The sequence below is a fragment of the Solea solea genome, chromosome 14, assembly GCF_958295425.1.
Source record: "Solea solea chromosome 14, fSolSol10.1, whole genome shotgun sequence".
NCBI classification, from domain to species: Eukaryota; Metazoa; Chordata; class Actinopteri; order Pleuronectiformes; family Soleidae; genus Solea; species Solea solea.
The window spans coordinates 6366016-6390124 of record NC_081147.1 but is presented as its reverse complement, the minus strand read 5'-3'; the positions used below and the strand labels follow the sequence as shown (position 1 = coordinate 6390124).

At 39.2% G+C, this 24109-nt stretch overlaps 1 protein-coding gene across 1 annotated transcript; it reads right to left on the bottom strand.

Moving 5' to 3' along the window:
- Positions 1-3026: 3026 nt before the first annotated feature.
- hspa9 (heat shock protein 9) lies at positions 3027-21541 on the bottom strand. The gene is made up of 16 exons (XM_058649360.1): positions 21244-21541; positions 19854-19912; positions 18688-18775; positions 18017-18198; positions 17572-17696; positions 17396-17469; positions 15481-15587; positions 14759-14921; positions 14587-14679; positions 7317-7526; positions 6410-6637; positions 6110-6332; positions 5407-5501; positions 5184-5276; positions 3574-3714; positions 3027-3389 (listed from the first exon to the last, which is right to left on the bottom strand). Exons 1-16 carry the CDS (start codon positions 21322-21324, stop codon positions 3306-3308), a joined length of 2046 nt encoding a protein of 681 aa, XP_058505343.1. The 5' UTR covers positions 21325-21541; the 3' UTR covers positions 3027-3305.
- Positions 21542-24109: the final 2568 nt, after the last annotated feature.

Here is a 24109-nt window from a genome sequence, read left to right as displayed (position 1 = left end):
TGTTTGTCTCCCGGCTGCACAGGAGCTGCTGAGGGAGCTAATGCTATGTGGTCCGCACCGACTACAGGGGACTGGCTAACTGATTTAGCTTCTATGGTGCGGAGCCGAGTTTCTACCTCACTAAGCCTCGCCCTCACCCTAGCTAGTAAACTACACTTTTTACAAGTACTTTTATCGCTAAAGGAGGCAGAGGAGTAGCTAAACATGTGGCACATAACATAGGAGAGAGCAGGAGAAGGAGAGGGAGAGAGAGAAGTCATCGCTGCTAAGCTAACTTGTTACACTCGCAAAGAAAGAAACACCGTACGTGAATCTACGTAAACAATAGAGTTTAAGCAAAAGTGGTGTTTGTTCAGTTAATCGTTCGTTACAGTAGATAGAAAACCGCAGAGAGAGTAGGAGACACACAGCGTAACCCCAGTGGACGCACAGGAAGTGACACAATACGTTACCGCCCCGTCACACAGCGAGACATGTTTCTCTTATCCTTATCCATGTTGTCAACAAAATTCAGCGTTTGCACCAGAAAATTATTGATATTAGTTGGATTTTAAAAGGAGTTTGGTCGAATGTGAACAGAGTAATCCCGGTTTGCAACCTACTCCTTCATGCGTCAAACTGGAAGTCCCTTATTTTCCCAATTTTTAATCTGGATTTTAATGTTTCCCTGTTTTTTCTTTTTCTTTCCAAATATTCTACATATAATGTCTGGCCAGACTATACTCTAAGAAAATATCTATCTATTTATTTATTTATTAACAATGCATCCACTATTATGAACAAATCCATAATAAAATTTGGTATTTTGCTCGTCACTGTAAAGGACCATCTCTCCCTCAGCAGCCCTTCTGGCTTCATAGCCTGCAATGACAAAAACAGCTTTTCGTCCTCAACACAAGATCTGAAGACTGATCTTATGTCAACACGCACATAAAACAACACAAAGCCATGGCACACACATTAAAGCATCACAGAACAACACAAAACAACACAAGACAACACTTAGTCTAAATCTTAAATTTTACTTTTTTTTAAGAAATCTTAAGTTTGAACACTTTTTGTTAAAGTTTTCCCTTCTTCTCATCCTCTGCTCTCAGTCATCTAGTATCGATCCATTTGTATACCGTTTTTTTCCTACTGAATTTTGTTTCCTGGCCTGGCTTCTCTATGATTATCGATCCTTGATAGACTTCTTCTCCATGCGTGCACGCTATTAACCTCAACTTTCATCATCTATTTTCATCTGCAGTCTCACTTCTTTGATTAAATAAACCCATGCATGGGATTTCACTTCTTTCCATTTTCCTTTTCTTCTTCTCTTTAACTTAAGTTTTACAACTTCTATGCTCAATTTTCACTTAGTAGAAGAATACCATGTCTGGCACCGTATATTCAACTTACTGTTTTGTTACTCATTAGCCCAATTTTCACGCTTTCCGCCCAAAGGACATGACTTACATGGACTTTATTCCCTTGCAGTATACAAATAGTCTGGTCACCACTACTCATTATTTTTTCCTTTTCACTACCGTTTAGATTGTCCCTACCAAATGTATGCTCAATTTTCACAAAGAAGATGAATACCATGACTTAGTTTCTTTCAAAATCTGGCACCGTAAATTCATCGTACTGTTTTGTTAGCTCACTTTTCACAAATTACTAGCCTACATTTCTACGTCCCCCCTTTTTTCATTTATACTTAAATAAAAACAAATTTAGATGAGGCCTCTGCACCATCAACACAAAACCTGTCCCCACACAAAGGATTCTTTTCAGTGTGCCCACAGGACAGTTGCAAACCAACAGCCAAATCAACAAATCCTCACTGGCTCCCACTGAGAAAAACACTCACCGTTTTAAGCGCTGGCTGGGAGCGAGAGCGGGTCCACCTGAAGAGGCCACCGGAGCTGCTGACCCGGAGCAAAAATACCCCCCGTTCGTGACACCAAAATGTCGTTTTTAGTCAGGCTTCCTCTTTCTTACGAACAATAACTTATGAGTTGATGGCGTAGAAAGAACCCCTCTGACACAAGACTTGTACCGAACAAAAGGGATTTTATTTGGTTAAGTCAAGCACCAGACCGAACACTGCAGCATCTCGGGAGAATGTGTTCCTGCCGAATCTCTTAACAATTCATACTTGTAAGGGCTTCTCTAACATCCTCTTCCTATATAACACATGATCGTAAATGTTTAGCAAATCAACAACAGGTTTGACCTCGGGACCCCTTAGTTCCAATATAGGAAGAATCTGCATTTCTTCAAAAGGCCTTATTAACCTAAAACTGTCCTGGGTCATGTTCGTGACCCCCATGAGGAATTTCCTGGTTACTTTTTAACGCAATGGAATGCACATCTTTAACATAGTCTAAACAAATCAGTCGGAGTCTGATACTACATATACTCTTCAATATAAAGCTGTCGTACATGTGAACCCATACTCCATCCCATCCTGAGGAAGCCTTCTGCTCCTCAATGCAATGAAGTGTACATCTTATACGTATTTGAGACAGAATGTAGCTGTGTTGATGTGTTCATCTAAGTCAGATACTTCAAGTCATCAAGTATGTTAGTCTCTGAGCTAGTGTTGCTCAGCTACTTGGACAGAGTTTGCGCCCTATTTGCCAGTGTAATGCACGATGAGAAGATAATATAAGGTAAAAAGTATAGGCCCAAGTACTGAGCCCTGTGGAACTCAATTAACACAGAGATAACACAATTAACTTTTGTTTGTAATGAGGCATTTTCATTCACATTAACAAACTGTAATCTATCAGATAAGTATGATTTAAACCAGCAGAGGGCAGTACCTGGGATCCCAAGAGTCTGCTCCAGTCTCTGCAATAGAATATCAAATAGTAACAGTGATAGCCACTACACCGCCACATGGCCAGCAACTCATTCAACAAAACTTAAAAAAGCCTCAAATTACCCTTTTAATACACTTCTTTAGCATGTACTGCACATTGCTACCGCCTGAAATAATGTCAATACAATGTTCCAACATAAATGCCCACAAGTCAGTGTCACATTCGAGATTTTATTAGAAAAACATTGCTTATTTAATTCTTTAATTTTCCAATAATATAACCATTGTACCCAAGAAAAAAAACAAAGACCACCTCTGTCAACTCCTCCTCCTTCTCCCGACATGTACACACACACCATGTGGCAGGTATACAGCACGATGACAATGAATATGATTCACCTGGTTGCTCCAGATTCCACCTTACCCACCCAGCCCACCCCGGAACCCAACAGTCCTCTGTTGTCATGGAAACCATGAGACAACGGAGTGGATCCCTCTACTGCTGGCCTTCTTTCTTCTCTCCCTCCGACGAGTTTGAGCTGCTGCTGCCGCTGCTGCTGCCGTCTCGCTCTGCTGCCATCTGTAGAATGAAAGGAGAAGTTTACAGGTAAGTCATTTGTGAAACGAGTCTATACCCAATCACTTCCTAACTATTGCAGAATTATTTCTTTTTGTGAGAATTACTAACTAAAATAGTTTGAAGATATTGTATACATTTGCTGCATCTCCTGATAAGATCCATTTCAAGTGTCAGTGTTTCCTACCTTCTTGTAGGCCATTTCGAAGAGTTTGAGCGATGCCTGCTGCAGGCTGGTGGCTGCCTGTTTGATGTTCTCTCCTGTTTCCGAGTCTTTGTTGGCCAGGAGATTTCTGACCTTAGATATCTCCTCCTTCAGTTTGATGCACTGAGGAAACATGAACATATTAAACTGGGTCATGTGTGACGACATGAGCAAAACATATACTTAAGCTACTTTAACATGTTTATATGCTCTTTGAGACTATCTTAGTGGTACAAACACTAGGGGTGGGACAATACTTTTTTTCTACCGATACAGATATTAGTCCAATACAGTAAATTTAGACCACTTATGAAGTATGAAGATGTTAACACATTTGTGCCAAGTCATTTTTAAAGACATAATTCTCCAACTCAAATAACGATCACCCAAAAAGAAGAAATCAACAGCCCAGACAGGATTCAGCTAAATGCTTTTGCTGATCTTTATTTACATTTTCACAGTCTGCATAGTGAAGCATGCAATATAAGATTTTTGTATCAGATTTGACCCCTATTTATATTAACTGTGCACCCTCTGAACAATTATTTTTTTATATTTGGTTCTTATTTATATTTGGATATATACATTTATTTATTCTTACAAAAAGCCATCTTTTGTTTGTCTCTTGTAAATGTGTATATCTGCTCTACGTGCCTTAAGTTACCTCTCTGGGACAAATACAATTCTTTAAATCTTAGACTGAATCCAACACACACACACACACACTGTGCTGAAGCAGTGCTTCCCCAAGCCCCCCAGAGCTACCAATCCAGCCTGCGACTGAATACCTAAGAAAAAATCTTGTGGTCTGGGGTTGGGTGATTGAACGAACATATTGGTATCGGCAATTGTCATACTCATAGTCCATACTTGTCACTTTATATTATTTAATGTATGACATAAGAAAATGTTTTACTGACTAGCTGAAGCTTCTTCCAAATGGGTCTCAGACTAGCACACTCTCAAAGTTCTCAGTGCACATTCCACAACACACTGTTCGCACAGTTAGCTCGAAAGATTTCCGAAATCAGTTTGTTGGAGGAATTTGATGTGAGCCCTGTTCTCTCTCAGTGCACCGTTTACTGTCGTTTACTTGCTGCACTCTTATATATATATTAAGATATATTGTTTAACATGCTGTTTTATTTACACGTCTTAACATTTGCTGATGAGAATTGTAAACGCACGACCATGTAGAAACAGAAACGGCATGTAAATGACATGAACATAAGGCAATTTAGTTTGTTTAAAACTAAATTTAAAACTAAAAAAACTATTTAGTTTGTTCTCTTTTTTACTTTTTACTTTATGCTGGTGTTTTTGAGTGGACAGCAAAGTAAGAATTTCATTGTACAGGGAAACGTGTTTCTTTACTGTGCATATGACAATAAACACTTTGAATCTTGAATCTTTAATAAAATGTATAGACCTGTTTTAGTAAGGTAAACTTAAATGACTTCTGTTGTGATCTGGCGCTATATAGAAAATAAAATTAACTTGACCTTTAAGGGGGTGTGCCTCCCTAATATAATGGTAGGAGAAAAACTGGCTGAAGACAGTATGAAGTAATCGTCAGGTTACAAGAGTTTTACCTCATCAGCAGGAAGCTGGTCCTTGAACTCCTCCATCTTTGATTCCGTGTCGTGGACGATTCCCTCGGCCATGTTGACGGCTTCCACTCGGTCCTAAATGCAATTAATCACAGTTGGTTAAAAGGATCATTGCCTTAATATAGATTAATACTATCTGCAGTAACAACTGCTTGGAGCAGTTGAGTTTTCATCTCAACATTCAGACATTGTTTGGGATCCTCACCTTCCTCCTCCTGTCTTCCTCTGCATACTTCTCAGCATTCTTGATCATATTCTCAATATCATCTTTATTGAGTCCTCCTGATGACTGGATCACAACTGAGGACGAGAAAAGAGGATTACAAATACACCAAAACATCATCAAAAGGGATAGTGTTGTGCTCTTCTCCGTCTCCAAGCGGGCTCTCCGTATCTAATGCAGCCTGGATCATTTCTATGCACTCCCCACATCCAAATAATAAGCTTTATGACGAGGTTCCAGTACAGTCGCGATGAAGTGCAGGGGATCTGAGTGAATGTCATGGGGAGTTCATGATCTGCGCTGTATGCAGTGTTACCACTCAAGCTGGCTGACCCCCGAACCATAGTAAGGAGACCTCCGAGGACCGCTAGCTCAGAATAGTTTGTTATGGCAACAACGCATTAAACCACAGGACTTCATCTGCGTCTGAAGAACGGCACTTTATTCACTGCACTGCGATACACGGCCATTCTTATTATTGTGCAGCTCTCAACAATAAGAAAAATGGCCCTATATATATATATATATATATATATATATATATATATATATATATATATATATATATGTATATGTATGTATGTATGTATGTATATATATATATATATATATATATATATATATATATATATATATATATATAATACTAACCCTATTTTTACCTCAACACACCGAGATAACTTACTCTGTTGTTCACGGCCAGTGCCCTTGTCCTTGGCGGAGACGTGGACAATACCATTGGCATCAATATCGAAGGTGACCTCAATCTGGGGAACTCCACGTGGGGCGGGGGGGATTCCCACCAGAGTGAACTGACCCAGCACCTTGTTGTCTGTTGCCATCTCTCTCTCTCCCTGACACACTTTGATCTCCACCTGAGTCTGTCCATCAGCTGCTGTGGAGAACACCTGAAGCAGACAGAAGCAGAGGGGTCACAACCACGGTTTAATGTCGTGTTTGTGTGTATGGGGGGGGCTGTATGTACCTGACTCTTTTTGGTGGGTATTGTGGTGTTTCTGTTGATGAGTTTGGTAAAGACTCCGCCCAGAGTCTCAATACCCAAGGATAGTGGCGTCACATCCAAAAGGAGCACATCAGTGACATCACCGGCCAAGACGCCACCCTGAATAGCTGCTCCTATGGCAACAGCTTCATCAGGGTTGACAGATTTACTGGGAGCACGGCCAAACAGGTCCTGAACAGTCTGCTGAACCTACAAAAAAACATACAATGAGTTTCTAATGATGCTGTTGTCAATGCAAGTCACACTCTTCACATTATCATCCATCCTGGGTGTTCAATCTGACCACTCCCAATGTGTTGTCAGATTCAATCACAGAAGCCACATTCAGAGGTAGTTTGAGGACACATGTCCACATTCCTGAGCCATATGAATGCTAGGGCTGAGCATCTTCACTTGTCTCAAGATGTAATTCAATTACAATCATTGCATTCTGAACTTTCTATATACTATACCACATGGCTTTTAAATTTAATTTTAATTACTCACATAATCTTATAACCACACAGCTTTAACGTAGAGAGTGGATACCTGACCCAAGCACATCAGGACATGGGTTGGGCTGGGTAGAGACTTTTGGAAGATTTTTGGAATTAAATGTGGGTTGTAATAGGTCATGATGGCTGCTGGGCCACACTACTTGACACAAAGCTTTCATATATAACTAATGAATCTCTTGTCTATGTTGACTAAATCTTGATCAGTACTAGACCATGTTAAGCTATGTATAAGGAATGAATATAGGGCACAACAGCACCACTGCTGAAAAACATTCTAGAGGAAAAAAAAAAACCTGCCCGCTCCAGTAGGGTTTGCTTCATTAGTTTTTTCTCAGGCTCGGTTTGGTTTGACAAGTGTGGCATTTATGTACCTTGGGCATGCGGGTCATACCCCCAACCAGCAGCACTTCTCCAATGTCTCCCTTGGACACTTCTGCATCCTGCATGGCCTTCTGACAGGGAGCTATGGTGCGGCGGATCAGGTCAGCCACAATACCCTCAAACTGTGAGCGGGTCAGCTTTATGTTGAGATGTTTGGGTCCAGAGGCATCCATGGTCAGGTAGGGAAGGTTGATGTCAGTCTGCAAATGAGAGCAAACACAGATTGTTTTATTCTCCAATAAAACATCTGACAATGTCACAGATGCTTCATTAAATGTAGTTTCTGAATGATTATTATCACAAATCGATTTGATATGGATTAGAATATTTTCTACTTTGTGTCATTTTTCAGCTTCTAAAAATGTAAATATTTTCTACTTTGTGATATTTGTCAGCTTCTTAACTGTGAATATATTCTACTTTCATTTAGAGATACACATTTTCCGTACGCAAAGAAATAGTTTTTTTTATTATCAAGTATAACCCTTCGATGCGCCATAAAAAAAGTTATGTTAACACCTAGAGGACCAAATGGTGCGCATAAAAGTACACAGCTATAAAATAGTATACATTTGTAGTCATAGACACAAAAAGGTGTCTAGGTGTGTCAACTGTAAACACAACAGTGCCTAATTGCCCTAATTTTCTGAATGAAGGATGTTGTTTGTTTTTTATAACAGTAAGAATTATTACAAAACAATTCTCAATATTGCTACACCTACTAACAAATCATCATGTTAAGGTTATTAACCCTTAGAACTTCAGAGTCACGGATCCATGCCTTAGATGCACCTGTGGTAAATTGCTATGGGAATAATACATGTCCTATATGGACATCCTGGCGGTGTGTTTATAGGTCACATCTTCAGGCTTTCCAAAATGTTTTTTTCTTCATCTTCTTATGTGTTGTTGAGACAAAGTTATGATTGGTTTTATATCACATATTTCTTTTTTGAAAAACGAAGTCTCATTGCTCATTGTGTGAACTGTTGGGGTTCTCTGCTCTCCTTGATGTTGTCTATGTACAGTGCCTTGAGATAATGTATGTTATGATATGGCGCTATACAAATAAAATTGAATTGAAAATGACACAGCAAATTGATAACATGATTGGCGTCTAAATTTCTTTATATTCTTGATTTTATGTTAAAATACTAAAATAATGTGGTAAAACTAAAATTACTTTTATGCAATTACAGTGCTGAGCAGTTAGGACCACAGCATCCCAGAAGGTGCACAGCAGGAAAAAGGAGGTGCTTTTTTGAAGAAGACTCATGGAAAGTAGTTGGGCTGATCAACCAGCTAATAATGAATACTTGCCACAAAAAAACAAAAACAATTATGTTTTGTATTATAGCAATGACCAATCAGAAGATGAGCTCAGTATCAGCACCAAAGCCATGGAGAGGGAGAGGGCCACAGTGGGGCACAGGCAGTGCGCACAAAAAGAGGTTCACAATAGAGCTGAAATGATTAATCGATGAATCATTTACTAAATTAATCGACAACTACTTTGATAATCGAATAATTGGTTTGAAGCTTTTTTCATGATTAAAACAAGATTTCCGATTGTTTAAGCTTCTTAAATATGAATATTTTCATCATCATGTCCAGGTTTGACGAACACCGATCAACATTTTTTTAAGGTTTTCTGATATTCTGAACACCAAACCAAACCAAATCGTTTGGTGTTCAGAATATCAGAAAACCTTAAAAAATGTTGATCGGTGTTCGTCAAACCTGGACATGATGATGAAAATATTCATATTTAAGAAGCTTAAACAATCGGAACTGATTTGCTGAGTGACATGCAGAGATCGGCATGATGTGTCTTTGTATATTTATTTTTCCTATTGTCAGAATAAGTATTTTCAATGTTTGATCACTGTGTTTACATTTGTGAGAGCACTTTAATTCCATTTGAATGTGACATCCTCCTTTGTTTATCCTGGAAAGGATTTTTAAAAATTATTATTTATGTATTATTTGTTTATTATATTACTATTAATTTTTTGTGGAATAGCATGCCTTGACATGAAAATCAGCCTGGAGATTTAAGTCGTTATTTATGGTTTGTTTGTTCCGTTATAAGATATTTAGTCAGTGAGAGTGTCTGTGACAGCAAGATAAATCCTAAAAAATTCAATTGGATTTAAAGAAAAAAAGAGTAGTTTTTGCTCAGGTGTGTTTATATTAGGGTTGAACGATAAATTGCGATCTCGATTCACAACTACACAAGATCTCATTTCTAAATGACAACGATCATTCTGCATTTTATTTCACGAGCTGCATCGCAAATTAACAATCCTATTTTCGTCTCGTTTCAGGACGTGCGCGCACACGCCGGGCGTTGATGCATGCCCAGGTCTGTGACAAGCAATCCAATTCCAATGTTGATTTCTACCCAACACAGTGTTTCCTCTACATTCATTCAGGAGTGGCATGCCGCCATTCCTAAATCCTAACTGCCGTGCCTTCAATTTTATTTATTTTTTTAATTGTCGCAAATACACCAATGCATGTCTTCACCTTCACAGCAGAGCCCTGCATTTGGTCGGGTACTCACGAGTACTACGGAAAACTACAGATAGCCATCTTGCTCAGTATCTACTCAAACTACATCAAACGGAAGTAACGGTGTTCAGCTCATCTGTTTACATGCATCAGTGCAGGAACACAAAGGCTACAGTCTGCGGGTCTAACTTTAGGCTGCTGGGAAAAGACGACTTCGACCAATCATTGCGCTTGTTTCTATCCCAGCGTCAAACACAAGTGGAGAGCCAGAGGGACGCCAAATTGCAAGTGATGAAATCAATTTTATCCCTCTGTTCATTTTGATATTGGGGGCGGGACTAGATAAGCTTTTGCTTCTCCCGCTTTCCCTTTTGGTTATGTGTATTGTGTGAACTACACTAAGATGATGTGTGATGATGAGTGATCTAACTGACATGACCGAAAAAAACATATATAAATAAATAAATAAATAAATAAATAGTCTCATTGGTTTTCCACAGGACGGCGCTGAATGCCGTTCCAACGCTAAATGGACCGGGTTTGAGAATGTGAAATTGTGGAAAGGGTTCATTTTAAATTACAGACCTGTCAACATATGGACAAAATTTTAATGTTAATGACGTGACCGTATTGACGCCACAGCTCAAGAAATGTAACGCTAATAAGATTGTCCTTTATTAGTCCCACAGTGAGTACATTTACAGAAGTAGCAAGAGCTATTGCAAAAGGCTTCCACACGGGAGACGCCTGCAGCTTATCACTGCGTCTCTGATCGAAGTCATTGACTTATTGGTAAACAATATAAATGTCTGATCATTATTGTGTAATGTCATACTAAATACTTTAAAATTCATCACAATATTTTAAATAATTCTATTGACCAAATCATAGAGGCTTTCAATAGTAAGCTAGGTGTCCTGTTTGACAGAGTGGCTCCTTTAAAGACTAAAAAAAAAAAAACTGACCCCTTCGAACGGAAATATCCATGACCTAAAAAGATCTTGTAGAAAAGCTGAGCGAACATGGAGAAAAACTAAGTTACAGGTTCACCGTGCCATTCTAAAAGAAAAAATAGCAAATAGAGCTATTCAGAATGAAATAATCTACTTCTCTAAGGTAATTGCTCAAAACAGTGGAAACTCTAGGATGATGCTCTCCACCATTGACAGGATACTGCATCAAACACCCTTTGACACACTCAGCCAGGCATCCTCTCTAAGATGTAAAGAATTTGCAGATTTCTTCAAAAACAAAGTAGTTTCTATAAATGAGGCTATTGGTAACATGGGGAAAACAGGGGGTTTCTGATTTGTCCTTGTTACTGCGCTCACTCGCTCAGCTCCTGTTCCCTCCGCTCCATTCCTCTCCCCCTCCCTCCACTAGTTCTCTGACAATATCAACATGGCAGCATGCGCGGAAAACAGCCAGAGTGCCACTGTTCTTGCAAGCCGAAAAGTGCCGAACTGTAAATCAGTTAAAAACACTTAGGGACAGCACACTGATCGACAGCGGTGAGCGGCGAGCTGCATAAACTGCTGCTGTATGTGACTGTATCAGACTGAGTCTGTGCTCCGGTCATGGAGGACGTACTGAACAAATATTTTTAATAAGGAACGTGTCAGAATGGTCAGTTATGAGCTCTATCTGACCTTTTCTTAAAAATGTGTGTTTGTACGTCAGTGAAATACGGTCGCTGACTAAATACGGCAACCGCTGGCCGCAGTCTGATGCGAAGTGGTGCGAACACACGAACACGTTTGCTGACTTTATCCGGCACATTAGCTTCATATATAAAATCCTCTGAGGCTGAAAGTCTGTGTAAAACACTGTGCAGCCACCAACAGCACACTTGTCCCTCCGCGTTGACATAATACCGCTCTTCCTCCCTCGCCTGCACTCTCGCATTTTATAGGGACAAGGTGGAGCTCTCAAAGTAAACTTACTGGTGGGTGGTAACATTTGCGGTGAAATGCGCATGCTGCCGTCATAAGCGCAGGGAATTCAACATTGAATGTTTTATCGCCTATACTTACACTAATATAATAATATCTTATCAACCACAAAGGAAACTTAGCTCTTTTAATGCTAATCTTTCAATTGTACCCAAAGTGCAATTGTGGAGCAGCAAAGTGGAGAATCTGCTTTTATCCATTATGGCCCAAATCTATGGAATACCCTACCTCTGTAGATCAAACAGGCGAGTTCAGTGAACATCTTAAAAAAAAAAAAGACCTAAAAATATTCCTGCATAAGAGAGCCTTTAGTTAACTCATTTTGTAGACTTTTAGATTAGATTGTAGATTATTCTACATTCAACTGCTGCTCTGATATGTTGCTGATTAGATCACAAACGGCCACAGCAACGAAGAGGAATGACTGATTCTTTTTATTACCGTTACATGTTCCAAATGTAAAGCAATTTGAGCTGCACTCTGTGTATAAAAGGCGCTATACAAATAAAGCTTATTATTATTTTTGTTATATTGGTGCCTCTCTTTATATAGCCAATTTACACGTTTGATTACACATGTACTACACGTACTACACAGACTACAGACGTTCCACAGTCTAATATATTTAATGAATGTCAGTGACCTATTTAGTCTTTCTGATTGGTCACCCAATGGGACCCGACGGGTTCGGTCAGGCTTAATCTCCATCATTTTACACGGGCTCGGGTGGTAAATGAACAGTCAGGTTATGCGTTTTGATGAGTGCAAGAAAGATGCAAAAGTGGAAACACTGGGGTTTTATGATGTCGTGCATAAACGGCACGAAGACTGGCTCGCGCGTAAAGTGGTAATACAGGACCTTTACAAGACCGCAACATTCCTCTGATCAAAATTTAACCAGGTGAGAATGTTGTCACACTCTGACAGGAATGCCATACATGCTCATGCCCAAATTCTTCTGCAGGCCATGGCTGCAGGTGCACCAGATGTGGAGTCGGGACCCAGAGCTCTCCTCCTCCTAGGCCTATTTAGAGTGCTGAGATGATACTATGTTAACAGAGGACTTCTTTAATTTCTTTGTTCCAAATTCCAAGTGGCCTTTGTAAATGTATATAAATAGCTAATTCTTGACAAAAGGCAAAAGAGGTGTGTGTGTGCAGATATTTGAATAATGTCGGGCTGTAAACAGGTTTGGGCTTTTAAAAAGCTGTCAATCAAAATGTACTAGTTGGGCTTGCACCGTGTTCTGTCGGGCTCAGCTCTTTTTATTAATGCCCTATTTATTAATGTTGGCTAAGTTTTAGACAGAATTTTAAACCCTGCTAAACCAAAACTACATGTTGATTGATTCATAGCTTTCAATTTGAAGCCCTGGCAGTTGCATATTCTTTGTCAGGATGGGATTTATCTGGTTACAGCCTTATATAAAATCAACAATAATGATGATAATAATAATAATAATAATAATAATAATAATAATAATAATAAAGCAAACAGAGCATCCATATCGGAATAGTATCGTATCAGGTATCGGGATTGGAAGTGAAAAAATGTGGTCCATGGTGCATGCCTAATTAAAAACTTTTAAGCAACTAAATGTTTCAATTAAGGTCAAAATTTAAACATAAGCTTCTATTTTGGGTTTGTATATTTGTACATCTGACAAGTGCCTCCCCAGGTATGAACCTCAACGGACGTCACTGGAAGTCATGCATTATCCCTGGTTATGACATCATGAGTCGAGCTAGCGAAAACACGCCATATGTCACTTAAGCAAATGCATACAATACAAGGCTATCAGAGATGGCAGACTTCACCCAATTCACGCAACAAGCCTCTGTCGGCCATATTGGCAAGTACAAGTGCGGAAGACAGAGACACAGAGAGCCACTAAAAAAAATACTTTACTCCCACTCCATGGGGTGAAGTAATAAGCCCATAATGCAGGGTCATGTTCAGGGCTTAAAGAAATCCCACTGTTTGGCACTTTACTTATGTGATTGAATGTTTCTAATCTTTTGTTCATAAGTGCAATAAACATTTCAATTTGTAGTAAAATTGTGCCAAAGAATGATGATTCACATTTCTTCCAGAATTATACCTCATCCATGGTTTATCTAGTTAAAAAAATAATCAGATTGCCTAGGTTGTGCTGAAAAAAAGGATATAATATATTGCACATTTTTATAACATGTATACGTTTAAACTTGGTAATGGAAAAAGCAGCCTAAATGCTGAGTTCTAATAGTTAAATTAATAAAAAGTATATAATACAAGAAAGATCAATTACAGTGCAGCGTGTAGAAAATACTGAAAACATTTTCAACTTCACATTCAGTTAGTCTAACAGTCCCAGCTTGTGCTCCGATTCATTCTATTTTCAAAACTCATATCTTTCTTTGTTAAAAATGAAAGGGAAGCCATAACAGATTTATCCAAATTCTGAAGACCACTTAAATGCCAGGTTTAAATTTGCACAGATTTAGTTTGTTCCTTGTACCAGTGATATCAACATTTGGATGATGCCGTTTCAAATGACTGATGTCATTTTTGATGCTGGTCATACATCAAATGTGACTTATTACCATAAATGGCAGTGAAGTAATGAACAAATCTACAGACTGTTAGTTTAGCAGATTGAGATCATGTGAGACTATCACAGTCAAGTCCTGTGAGATAGGTACACAGGAAACAGCATGTCTAAAGAAAGATCTAAGGATTTTATGAATCGATATCAGATCTTCCAAATGTAAATATGAAGAATCACAAAATCTATTTTTTCTTATCCATGTACCTGCAGTGAAGATGACAGCTCACATTTGGCCTTCTCAGCTGCCTCTCGGACTCTCTGGAGAGCCATGTTGTCCTTCATCAGGTCCACACCAGTCTGTTCGGACAAAAATGCGTGAGAAACTCAATACAGAAGTGCAGATGAGAGAATTTGTCTTCAGAGACAGAAAGTGCACCTCTCTCTTGAACTCCTTGACAATGTGTTGGAGGAGGTGCTGATCAAAGTCCTCTCCTCCCAGGAAGGTGTCACCGTTGGTGGACTTCACCTCAAAAACTCCTTTCTGGATTTCCAGAACTGAGATATCAAAAGTACCTCCACCAAGGTCATATACAGCAATGCTAAGAAAGACAGGCACACCACAACATGTTCATGAAGCTGTCATTTAAATTTAAAATTTTCAAGTTTAAATAAGAACTTGTATGACTGACTGCAGTAGGGGTGTCACGGTACGCAAAGGTCACGGTTTCAGTTTCGACCAAATCAAGGTAAATCACGGTTTGGTAAATTTCCGAATCAGAAAGAAATGCCATTATATTTCAAATGAGTTATTATGTTTGATATATCACCAGTGGCATAGCCAATTTCAGTTGAACTTACCCTTGTCCACTGGTACTGTAGTTCACTGGGAAACCAGTGTTCCCAAACAGCAGAGCTGCATGTTACACTTTTACTGACGTCAGCCGCTTCAACAGCTCGACAACAGGATGCGAGACTTGGTGATTGTGTTACGTCATCGGGAAACGAGAAAATTTGATTAAGTTCTACTCTGCATCAGCGTAGCTACCGCTATACATGTTTTGAAAATATACACACGTGTACAAACTCAATTTTGGTTCAAGGACGTATCGACAAATGCACACCCCTAGACTGCAGTAATCCTGTAGTAATCATGCTCACATTTTGTCCTGGGTTTTGTCCAGGCCATAGGCCAGAGCAGCTGCAGTTGGCTCATTGATGACACGCAGAACGTTCAGGCCAGAAATCTGACCAGCATCTTTGGTGGCCTGAGAATCACAGACAGAGTTGTGGTTATGTGATTATTAGAAAACCAAACAGTTTTGATCAAATGTGTAGTTAGATACATTTAAGTTTCAGAACTTCCAACAGTACATGTTTAAATGGCTTAAAACATAACATTTAATTTCATCTGAACGGGCACAGGTCTGGAGAAGATAAAATTTAAAAATCGAAAAAAAGAATGTTAACTTTCTGCTTGCATGATTTGGTTTCATAAAAATACTATCTGAACCTTTGTGTCAGACTGACACCAGATAAGGGCTTTAAAATAAATAACGTTTATAATCACAGGAAACACCATCCGCATGGTCAAGCAAGGCATCACACACATCCTCTTGGGATTCCCCTGCTGCTGTGTGAACTACATGAGACTGTTAAGCTGTGTTCTTCATGTGTGAGCAGGAAACTAGGGATGGGTATGACACAGCAATTTGAGAGTCGATTGTTGAGGACCTCGTGTTGAGTTGTCCTTTTTTTTTTAAGCAGCAGCGCGGAGGGTGGAAAATATTCTACACTGTATTACTTAATTTTAGGCTCAAAATGTGGCTGTAATGTCTAATATTGACCATCAAAGCAGTGACCAACAACTAAACAAAACAAAAAGAGATCAATCACCCTGATCTAATCACAAATAAAATCAAACAGCAGTGAGAGTAAAACAGGTGATAGAGCTGTGCGGATGAGCTGTAATGTCATCCGCACCCGCTGCTAAATATCAATAATCCACCCGCCATCCACCCGAAAAACAATGTTTTTATACAATTAAAACCGGCACCCGCCAGCCACCCTATCATCATTAATTGTAGCAGCAGTCTGCTAAACATAATAGGTTGTTATGGAACACAGCAGGTGCGCAGATCCTCTAGGTCAACTAATATCTGCCTCATTTCAGATCTAATCAATATGTTACCCTATGTACTGTAATATTTATTTCAACCGCGACCCGCCCGCATGCAATCCACCTGCTCCGCGGATTGATGTGCGGGGGTGTAACCACCAACCGCGCATCTCTAATAGGTGAACTTATCTAACCATTTCGGCCTAGTTTTTGTTCAAGAACACAAGCATGTCCACGTGTTTGGGAAGAAGACGAGTGCGGAGTCTATTCACTATTAATTCCGCGGCAGAGAAAACTCTCTCCACAACATGGTCCTATCCCTACAGGAAACTCTGGAGAATGTTCAGTCCCAATTCTCTGGCTATTTTTTTTTTATTACCTTATTATATCTGCCACCCTAGTTTCCAAGTTATGTAAAAATGCCTAGAGATACTATAAGCTGTCATTTGGTGTTACATAATTATCTCTGCCAAGGAGGTCATGTTTTCATCACCATGGATTTATCTGCCAGTTTTCCCTTCCTGTCTGCAGTTTTTGACAGATCAATTAAATTTTTTGTGATGATAGGTGATCACTTTAGCATGTTCCCATTAAATTTTGGTCCGAAGGTACCCAGTGATGACATCACAAAAATGATAAAAAATTTCAAGAAAGCCCCATAGCTTATAATGGACAAAACTGTCATCTCCTCATGCTCACCTAAACACAAGGACATTTTCACAGAGGAACAATCTTTGGTGGAAAAGGTAGCACATTCTTTAAAGAGTGATTTTGCTTTTAAAAACCTCAAAAGTTGTTTGCTGATGAAAAAAACATAACAAAACAATACAGAGCCCATCTTTTTATAACACTTCTTACCGGACAGCTGGATTCCTTTATGTGTGAAATATGACATGCCCTCCCATAGTACAGGTCAGAATGATAACATTGTGACAGTGTGTGTGTGCATGTGTGTACCTGTCTCTGAGAATCGTTGAAGTAGGCTGGGACAGTGACAACAGCGTTCTTTACTTTGGTTCCCAGGTAGTTCTCTGCAACATTGACACCACATTTGGCCAAAGTCACATGAGAATGACAGAAACATCAAGGGACCAATCCTAATACTATATTGAGTAAAATATTCTCGATTTTACCTGCAGTCTCCTTCATCTTAATGAGAACAAAGGCTCCAGCCTGGCTGGGCGAGTACATTTTCCCATGAGCCTCTACCCAGGCATCGCCGTTAGATGCCCGCACAATCTTGTATGGCACATTCTTCCTGGGAATGAAAAGACAAGTTTTCTCTTGCGCTGCACACAATGGATGCTTCATTGCAATCAACAGTACTGCATAAGCAGAAGTTCCAAAATGTTCAACTTTCAATCAAATATTACAGCACTGACACAAGACAATCAAATCTTGTAAAAGTATTCAAGCTAAAACAGAAATGTAGAATCTTAAAAACCACAGACTGTACCAAGTTAAATATCTGTTTTAACACTTCACTCATTTGAATGTGTCCACCATTTAAAAAAAGAATATTCACCCATTAAACTGACTTAAACTTATGCCTTTATGCAAAATCCAAAGATAACCCACATGTCTTTCTGAACCTCAGGGTCATCAAAGCGACGGCCGATTAGTCTCTTGGTGGCGTACAGAGTGTTCTGAGGGTTGGTAACAGCCTGGCGTTTAGCAGGCATGCCCGCAAGACGCTCCCCATCTGCAGTGAAGGCAATGACTGATGGCGTTGTCCTGGCTCCCTCCGCGTTCTCCAACACCTGACAGGCAAACAGAGAGGTGTGCACTAATGCTGTGAGGAGAGCGAGCGAGCGAATTTTACAAGTATCGCTGAGCACATCACAACCGAGCAAAAACATCTCCATCAGTCTGTAACCAAACCTACACCTTTGGTAATGTTGCCAGATTCATTTATTGATTTTTTATGGATACAACTCAGAATGACTATTGCAGCATAGGTAGTTGCATATAAATGTTTTTACATTGTTGAATAAAATGCAACCCTATTTTTGTGGTAGAATTTCTTTAATTTGTAGCAGTTTATCTTATGAAAAGTTTTGTGTATTACTGCAAAGTGGATTTAAGCATGAACAACCACAATTCTGTTAACTATTGACACATTAATCACTGCTGACTGACCAAGTACTGGTCTTTTAAGGTGGATTGCATCTATTTTCAATTGAAAGAAAAACAATATCTCGACAGAACCCAGTGGTTTTCAGATATGGGAAGCATCTGCTCATCCTTACCTTGGCCTGCTTCCCCTCCATGACAGCAACACATGAGTTGGTAGTTCCCAGGTCAATGCCGATGACTGCACCCTTAATGGCTTCAGACCTTTAACACACAAAAGTTACTGTTAATGACAATATATAAACATAATGTATTCATGTCTCAGAAGACCAATCTGAGAAACGACAGCGGTTAATTAATCTCCCAATATTTTATATCCGGTATTATTAGTTTATTTCAAAAATTCTACAATTTCACACAGGGCTGCAAGATTCTGTAAAAATTGAGAATGACAATGTTTCTGCTTAGAATTAAGATCACATATCAAAATGTTTATTGTAGGGATGTCCTGATACAACTTTTTTCACTTCCGATACGATACCGATATTGCAGCCTTGAGTATTGGCCGGTGTGTGTGTGTGTGTGTATGTATGTATGTATGTATGTATGTATGTGTATATGTATGTGTACATATATATACACACACACATATATATATATATATACACATATATATATATATATATATATATATGTATATATAGAAAAAGAGAGAGACTGACATTCATGCTTCAAATAATAAATAAATTAAGAATCTATGAAAATATTTAGGAGAATCTCATCCAACAGATGAGCCTTTTTGAGCTTTATCCCCACATCCAAGTAATGATCCCTATGTCGAGGATCGAGTACAGTACAGTGTACTAGATGTGTAGTCACATATTGTTGGAAGTGTTTTATTGGTGTTCCAAACTGATCTAGGCAGACTAAGCAGGAATAGACAGGCTGAATGGTTGAGAATAATATCCAATGTTTACTTCTGTAAATAGACTCTTTACCATTCTTCTACTTAAGAGATGCAAGATGTTAGCTTAGAGTTTATGCCCCTGGTGCAGCATTGTCTGTTGTAAACACGATCCCTGACCTCTAACTTAACAAAATAACTGGATAGTGGACATGTTTAAAGGGGTGGTGCCAAGTATGTGTTTCCCATGTATTATAAGAACATGTCATCTTCCTGGTTTGAAGCCAAAAGAAGATTTGTGATTTGGCAGGAACATAAGAAATAAGCAGTCAACATAGGAATAAGCTGTTAATATGCACATAGATAAGACACTGATAGATATACATTTTTGACAGGAGACCTAACTAGAAAAACAGCATGATGGGAGTTGACACTTACGCATAGTCTCTCCTGGAAAGGGCTCTGAGGGCATCTGGTTGGAAGCCTCTCCAGCAAGCCTAAGAACATCACAAAACTGTTAAACAGCTCTTACCACATGTTCTCTTCAACTACAGACCTAACTCTATATTTCATTAATACAGAACTATTCTAGTCTTAAGTGACCATTCAATGCATCGTATACTGCATTTTTCTCCATTAATATGCACACAGTGCATTTATATGCACCAGTGTTTCTATCACATCACACTTAAGTGTCAGTACCTCAGGTGCAATTTGGGGTTAATACAGGAAGGTGATTGTCTTCTTTTGTATAGTTCCAGAGATAAATAATTTCTGGACAAAATATGAAAAGTGAAAGCGAAGATTTTTCTGATAGAACAAATAATGATGTCAAGTTGTGGAAGAAAAACAATCATGGTTGAATGCAGTTAAATATGCCATCATCTGCTAAGTGCATTCAGCTAAAACGGTGCCTTAATGTTTTCAAAATTGTCTTCAGGGGCCTAAACACTGAAGTAGTAACACAGAAGTATCTACATAAGATTGTATGCACTTAAGACTGGATTGCCATCATTGAACAGAAAACTGACATTTGCCTTGAGACGTTGCACCAATCAGTGTATAAAATATTGTTAAGGGGATATGTATACATACATACGTATTTATATGTATGTTCATTTCTAATACTCCGTTGTACCACATGTATAGAAAAAATAATGTTTTTGTCTCCTTATATTTTTTCTTTTATCTTTATTGACTCCCTTCATCTGGTAAAACAATGTTCATTTCTAATACTCCGTTGTACCACATGTATAGAAAAAATAATGTTTTTGTCTCCTTATATTTTTTCTTTTATCTTTATTGACTACCTTCATCTGGTAAAACAATAAAAATACAATCGAAAAAACACATGGAAATTAAAGACTTCACTGAAGGTCACCCACCGATCGACTCATTTACAACAACCTTGGAGCAGATGATCCGCTGTCTCTCGTCACACACGCAAACAGTACACATCATAATTGATTAGAAAAAGATGCATTTACATTTGACACAAGGTTGAATTTATTAGTAACACGTCATATGTAGGCGAACACACGTTAGCATGGTATCTGATGCATGATGGCTAACCATACCTCAGCAATGGTGGACACACAGAGAATACAAGTAATGCTAGTGATACCACAACTAAAGTTACATGTACACTGTAATCTACAACGTAACAATTATGAAAGAAGTCCTGATTAAGTAAACTGGCCTATGGCTAACTGCGTTAGCATGCTAGGCTAGCTGGGCTTCGACACAAGACCAAGTTAGTCACGTTTGACAGTCATGTTACACATCAGTTATGTGTAAGACCCTCATCACGTGTGTGAAATACACTTACCTTCTTGATTAATGAGGAAACATTGTTGGTGCAGCTCTTCGTTGGTAGAGTAATTGAAACGCCTCTTGCGAAACTCAACATTTTGACAATTCGGTGAGGACAGAGACGTCAAAAAAACGTCCGCAGCGTTTAACGTCCAAAATAAGGTTCAAAGAAAACTGCTGAAATCTGTTATATGTGCGACAGTCCTTCAGACGTCCAGGGTACAGGGTCGAAGAGACGGAGCTCAGAGGCGACAGGGACGCTCGCCTTTGGTTTAACGTGAAAAGAGCTAATGATGTTCTTCTGGAACAATCTGACACATGTTGCACCATGTAACGCCGAAGGACCCCAAATGGGTTTCGGGGTATACTGCCTGAAAAATCCAACACTGTACTAAAACATATACATCTGTTTCTGAATTCCTTCTTCACTTTTATCTTTAATGTGATACTATTTTTGACAACTTCCGTTTATCGGTATAGATACGTTGACACATTTATTTGTATTTGTACATAGATTTGTTTAGGCAAAAAAAGGACACACACATGGTGGGCATGTGAAGGTCACGATATAAACTAAACGCAACGGCTTTCACGTGTTTACATCATTCAGGGATATGGAAATAATAGTAGAGACTTGTACGAAACAAAGACTGTATGTAACGATAATACGTAATAGCGATCAGTGTGTAAAACCAATAATGATGACGTTCCACACAGTGTGTATCTGCAATCTTGTCATTGGCGATTATATAAGCACTTCTCACACTTCTTCACGAAAACAACTGACATACACAATGAATGGGGGGGGCATGATATACATTTAAAGATTAAAAGAGCACAATAAAAATAAGTAAAAACAAAATGTGTAAAATAATAAAATAAATATTTAAATATTTTGTAAAATTAAGTGGACAGCAAATTACTACAGTGGACAACCTGTAAGTGGAAAATGTTTTGCAATTTCTCTTACAAAATATCTCACGCAATGTCAAATCCCTTTCGAAGGAGAAAGAAGACTTATCATCAGAGAACAAAGCCATTGTAACCGGTGTGTCCGTATGTGGTGCAAAAGGACGACACGGCCACACAGTTCTTGCTCTCACTTTGGTTTCTTCTTTATTCTGGTATAAAAAGCAGCTACACACAATGCTGTCATCAGTGACGTTAACCAACTGCATGCGTTCGAGTCTCCGGCTTAGAAGTTTCCTTCTTTGCCGAGTCACGTAGGCTACGGTGCCAGAGAAGGAACACTACCCATGCAGTTGCACATTTAAACCACCAGGTGGCTCTAAAACTTTTTTTCTCAGACTTCCTTTTATTGTCATTGCACAGAAAGCACAGCAGTGAAAACTGGCAACGAAATTACGTTGCTTGGCAAGCAGATAAAAAAACCAACACATAGCATTGAATTGAGGTAGATTATTGTGTACTGTGATTAGTAAAAGAAATAAATAAGTGTTTTTGTATATAAATATATATAAAAGTAGTGCAAAAAACAACAAAAACAGGAATGAAATCTGTAAGCAGCATAACAAATAACAGTTAAATATTGCACAGATCGTGTCGGGGGGGCTATTTGAAATTTAGTATTCTGATGGCCAGCGGAAAGTAACTATTTTTGAGTCCGTTTGTTCTGCAGCGGATGCTGCGGAACCTCCTGCCAGACGCCAGCAGGGAGAACAGTCCATGGTGGGGGTGGGTGTGATCAGTGAGGATCTGGTGAGCCCTTGTTAGGCAGCGCTTGTGTGCAATGTCCTGGATGGGTGGGAGTGGAGTCCCAATGATCTTCTCCGCTGATCTCACCACCCTCTGCAGAGACTTCCAGTCGGAGGCCTTGCAGCTCCCAGACCAGACGGAGATGCCACTGGTCAGCAGGCTCTCGATGGTCCCTCTGTAGAAGGTGGAGAGGATGGGAGGGGGGAGAGACACCCTTCTCATCCATCGCAGGAAGTGTAGGCGCTGCTGGGCTTTCTTCACCAGGGAGGTGGTGTGAAGTGTCCAGCTGAGGTTGTCTGTGATGTGAACTCCCAGGAACTTGGTACTGCTGACGACCTCATATATAAAAGGGCAAGCGCATCAATTTTGTAGAAATTCATAAACGGTTATTTCTAACTCTGTTACACCACTACATTATAAACTTTGAGAAAATACAGCAGCACCAACAATGATGTTCACTGACAAGCCATGTGACAAAAGCATGGGAAGAAAACTCTTCAGAACAGCTTCAAAATGTCAAGGGATGTCATTTTTTGGGGAAAAAAGCCAACTTGAATTTTTAAAGTTTTGATTACTCAACCACTTTATTTTTGTTTTTATGTCAGAATGAGTCTGGAGCAGAAATTATAAGGAAAAACACATACTTTGAGACTACCATCCATTATTCAACATTTCCTCTACTTCTTAGGTCAAGTTGCAGCAACAGGAGTGCTGAAGAAATCCTTCTCTTCCAGGAATACTTTGAAAATCCTCCCCAGGGAATCCAAGGCATTCACAACAGGAAAAATCTCTGCACAACCACTTCTTAAGACAGGTGCATAAAGGATCCCAAGACAGACAAGATGAGATGTGTACTTGCCATTAAAATATTAACATTCTCCTCATGTTTTCTGTAGCTAAATGTGTACATTGTATATGTGGAAATATTTTTCAGGGTGTGTTCCCTTAATCTGTTGAATTGGTTGCTTGACAGGCTTCAACCTTGGCACAGACAGAAGCATATGCAAAGACTATGTTTTCTGAATTATTCGTCTTTTCGCTTCTCCCTTTAGGGGACACCACCATGGTCACCACAGTGGACCATCTGCCTCCATCTTGCTCTATTCCTTGTGTCTTCTTCTATTACACCAACTGTCCTCAAGTCCTCTTTGAATATGCACATTGCT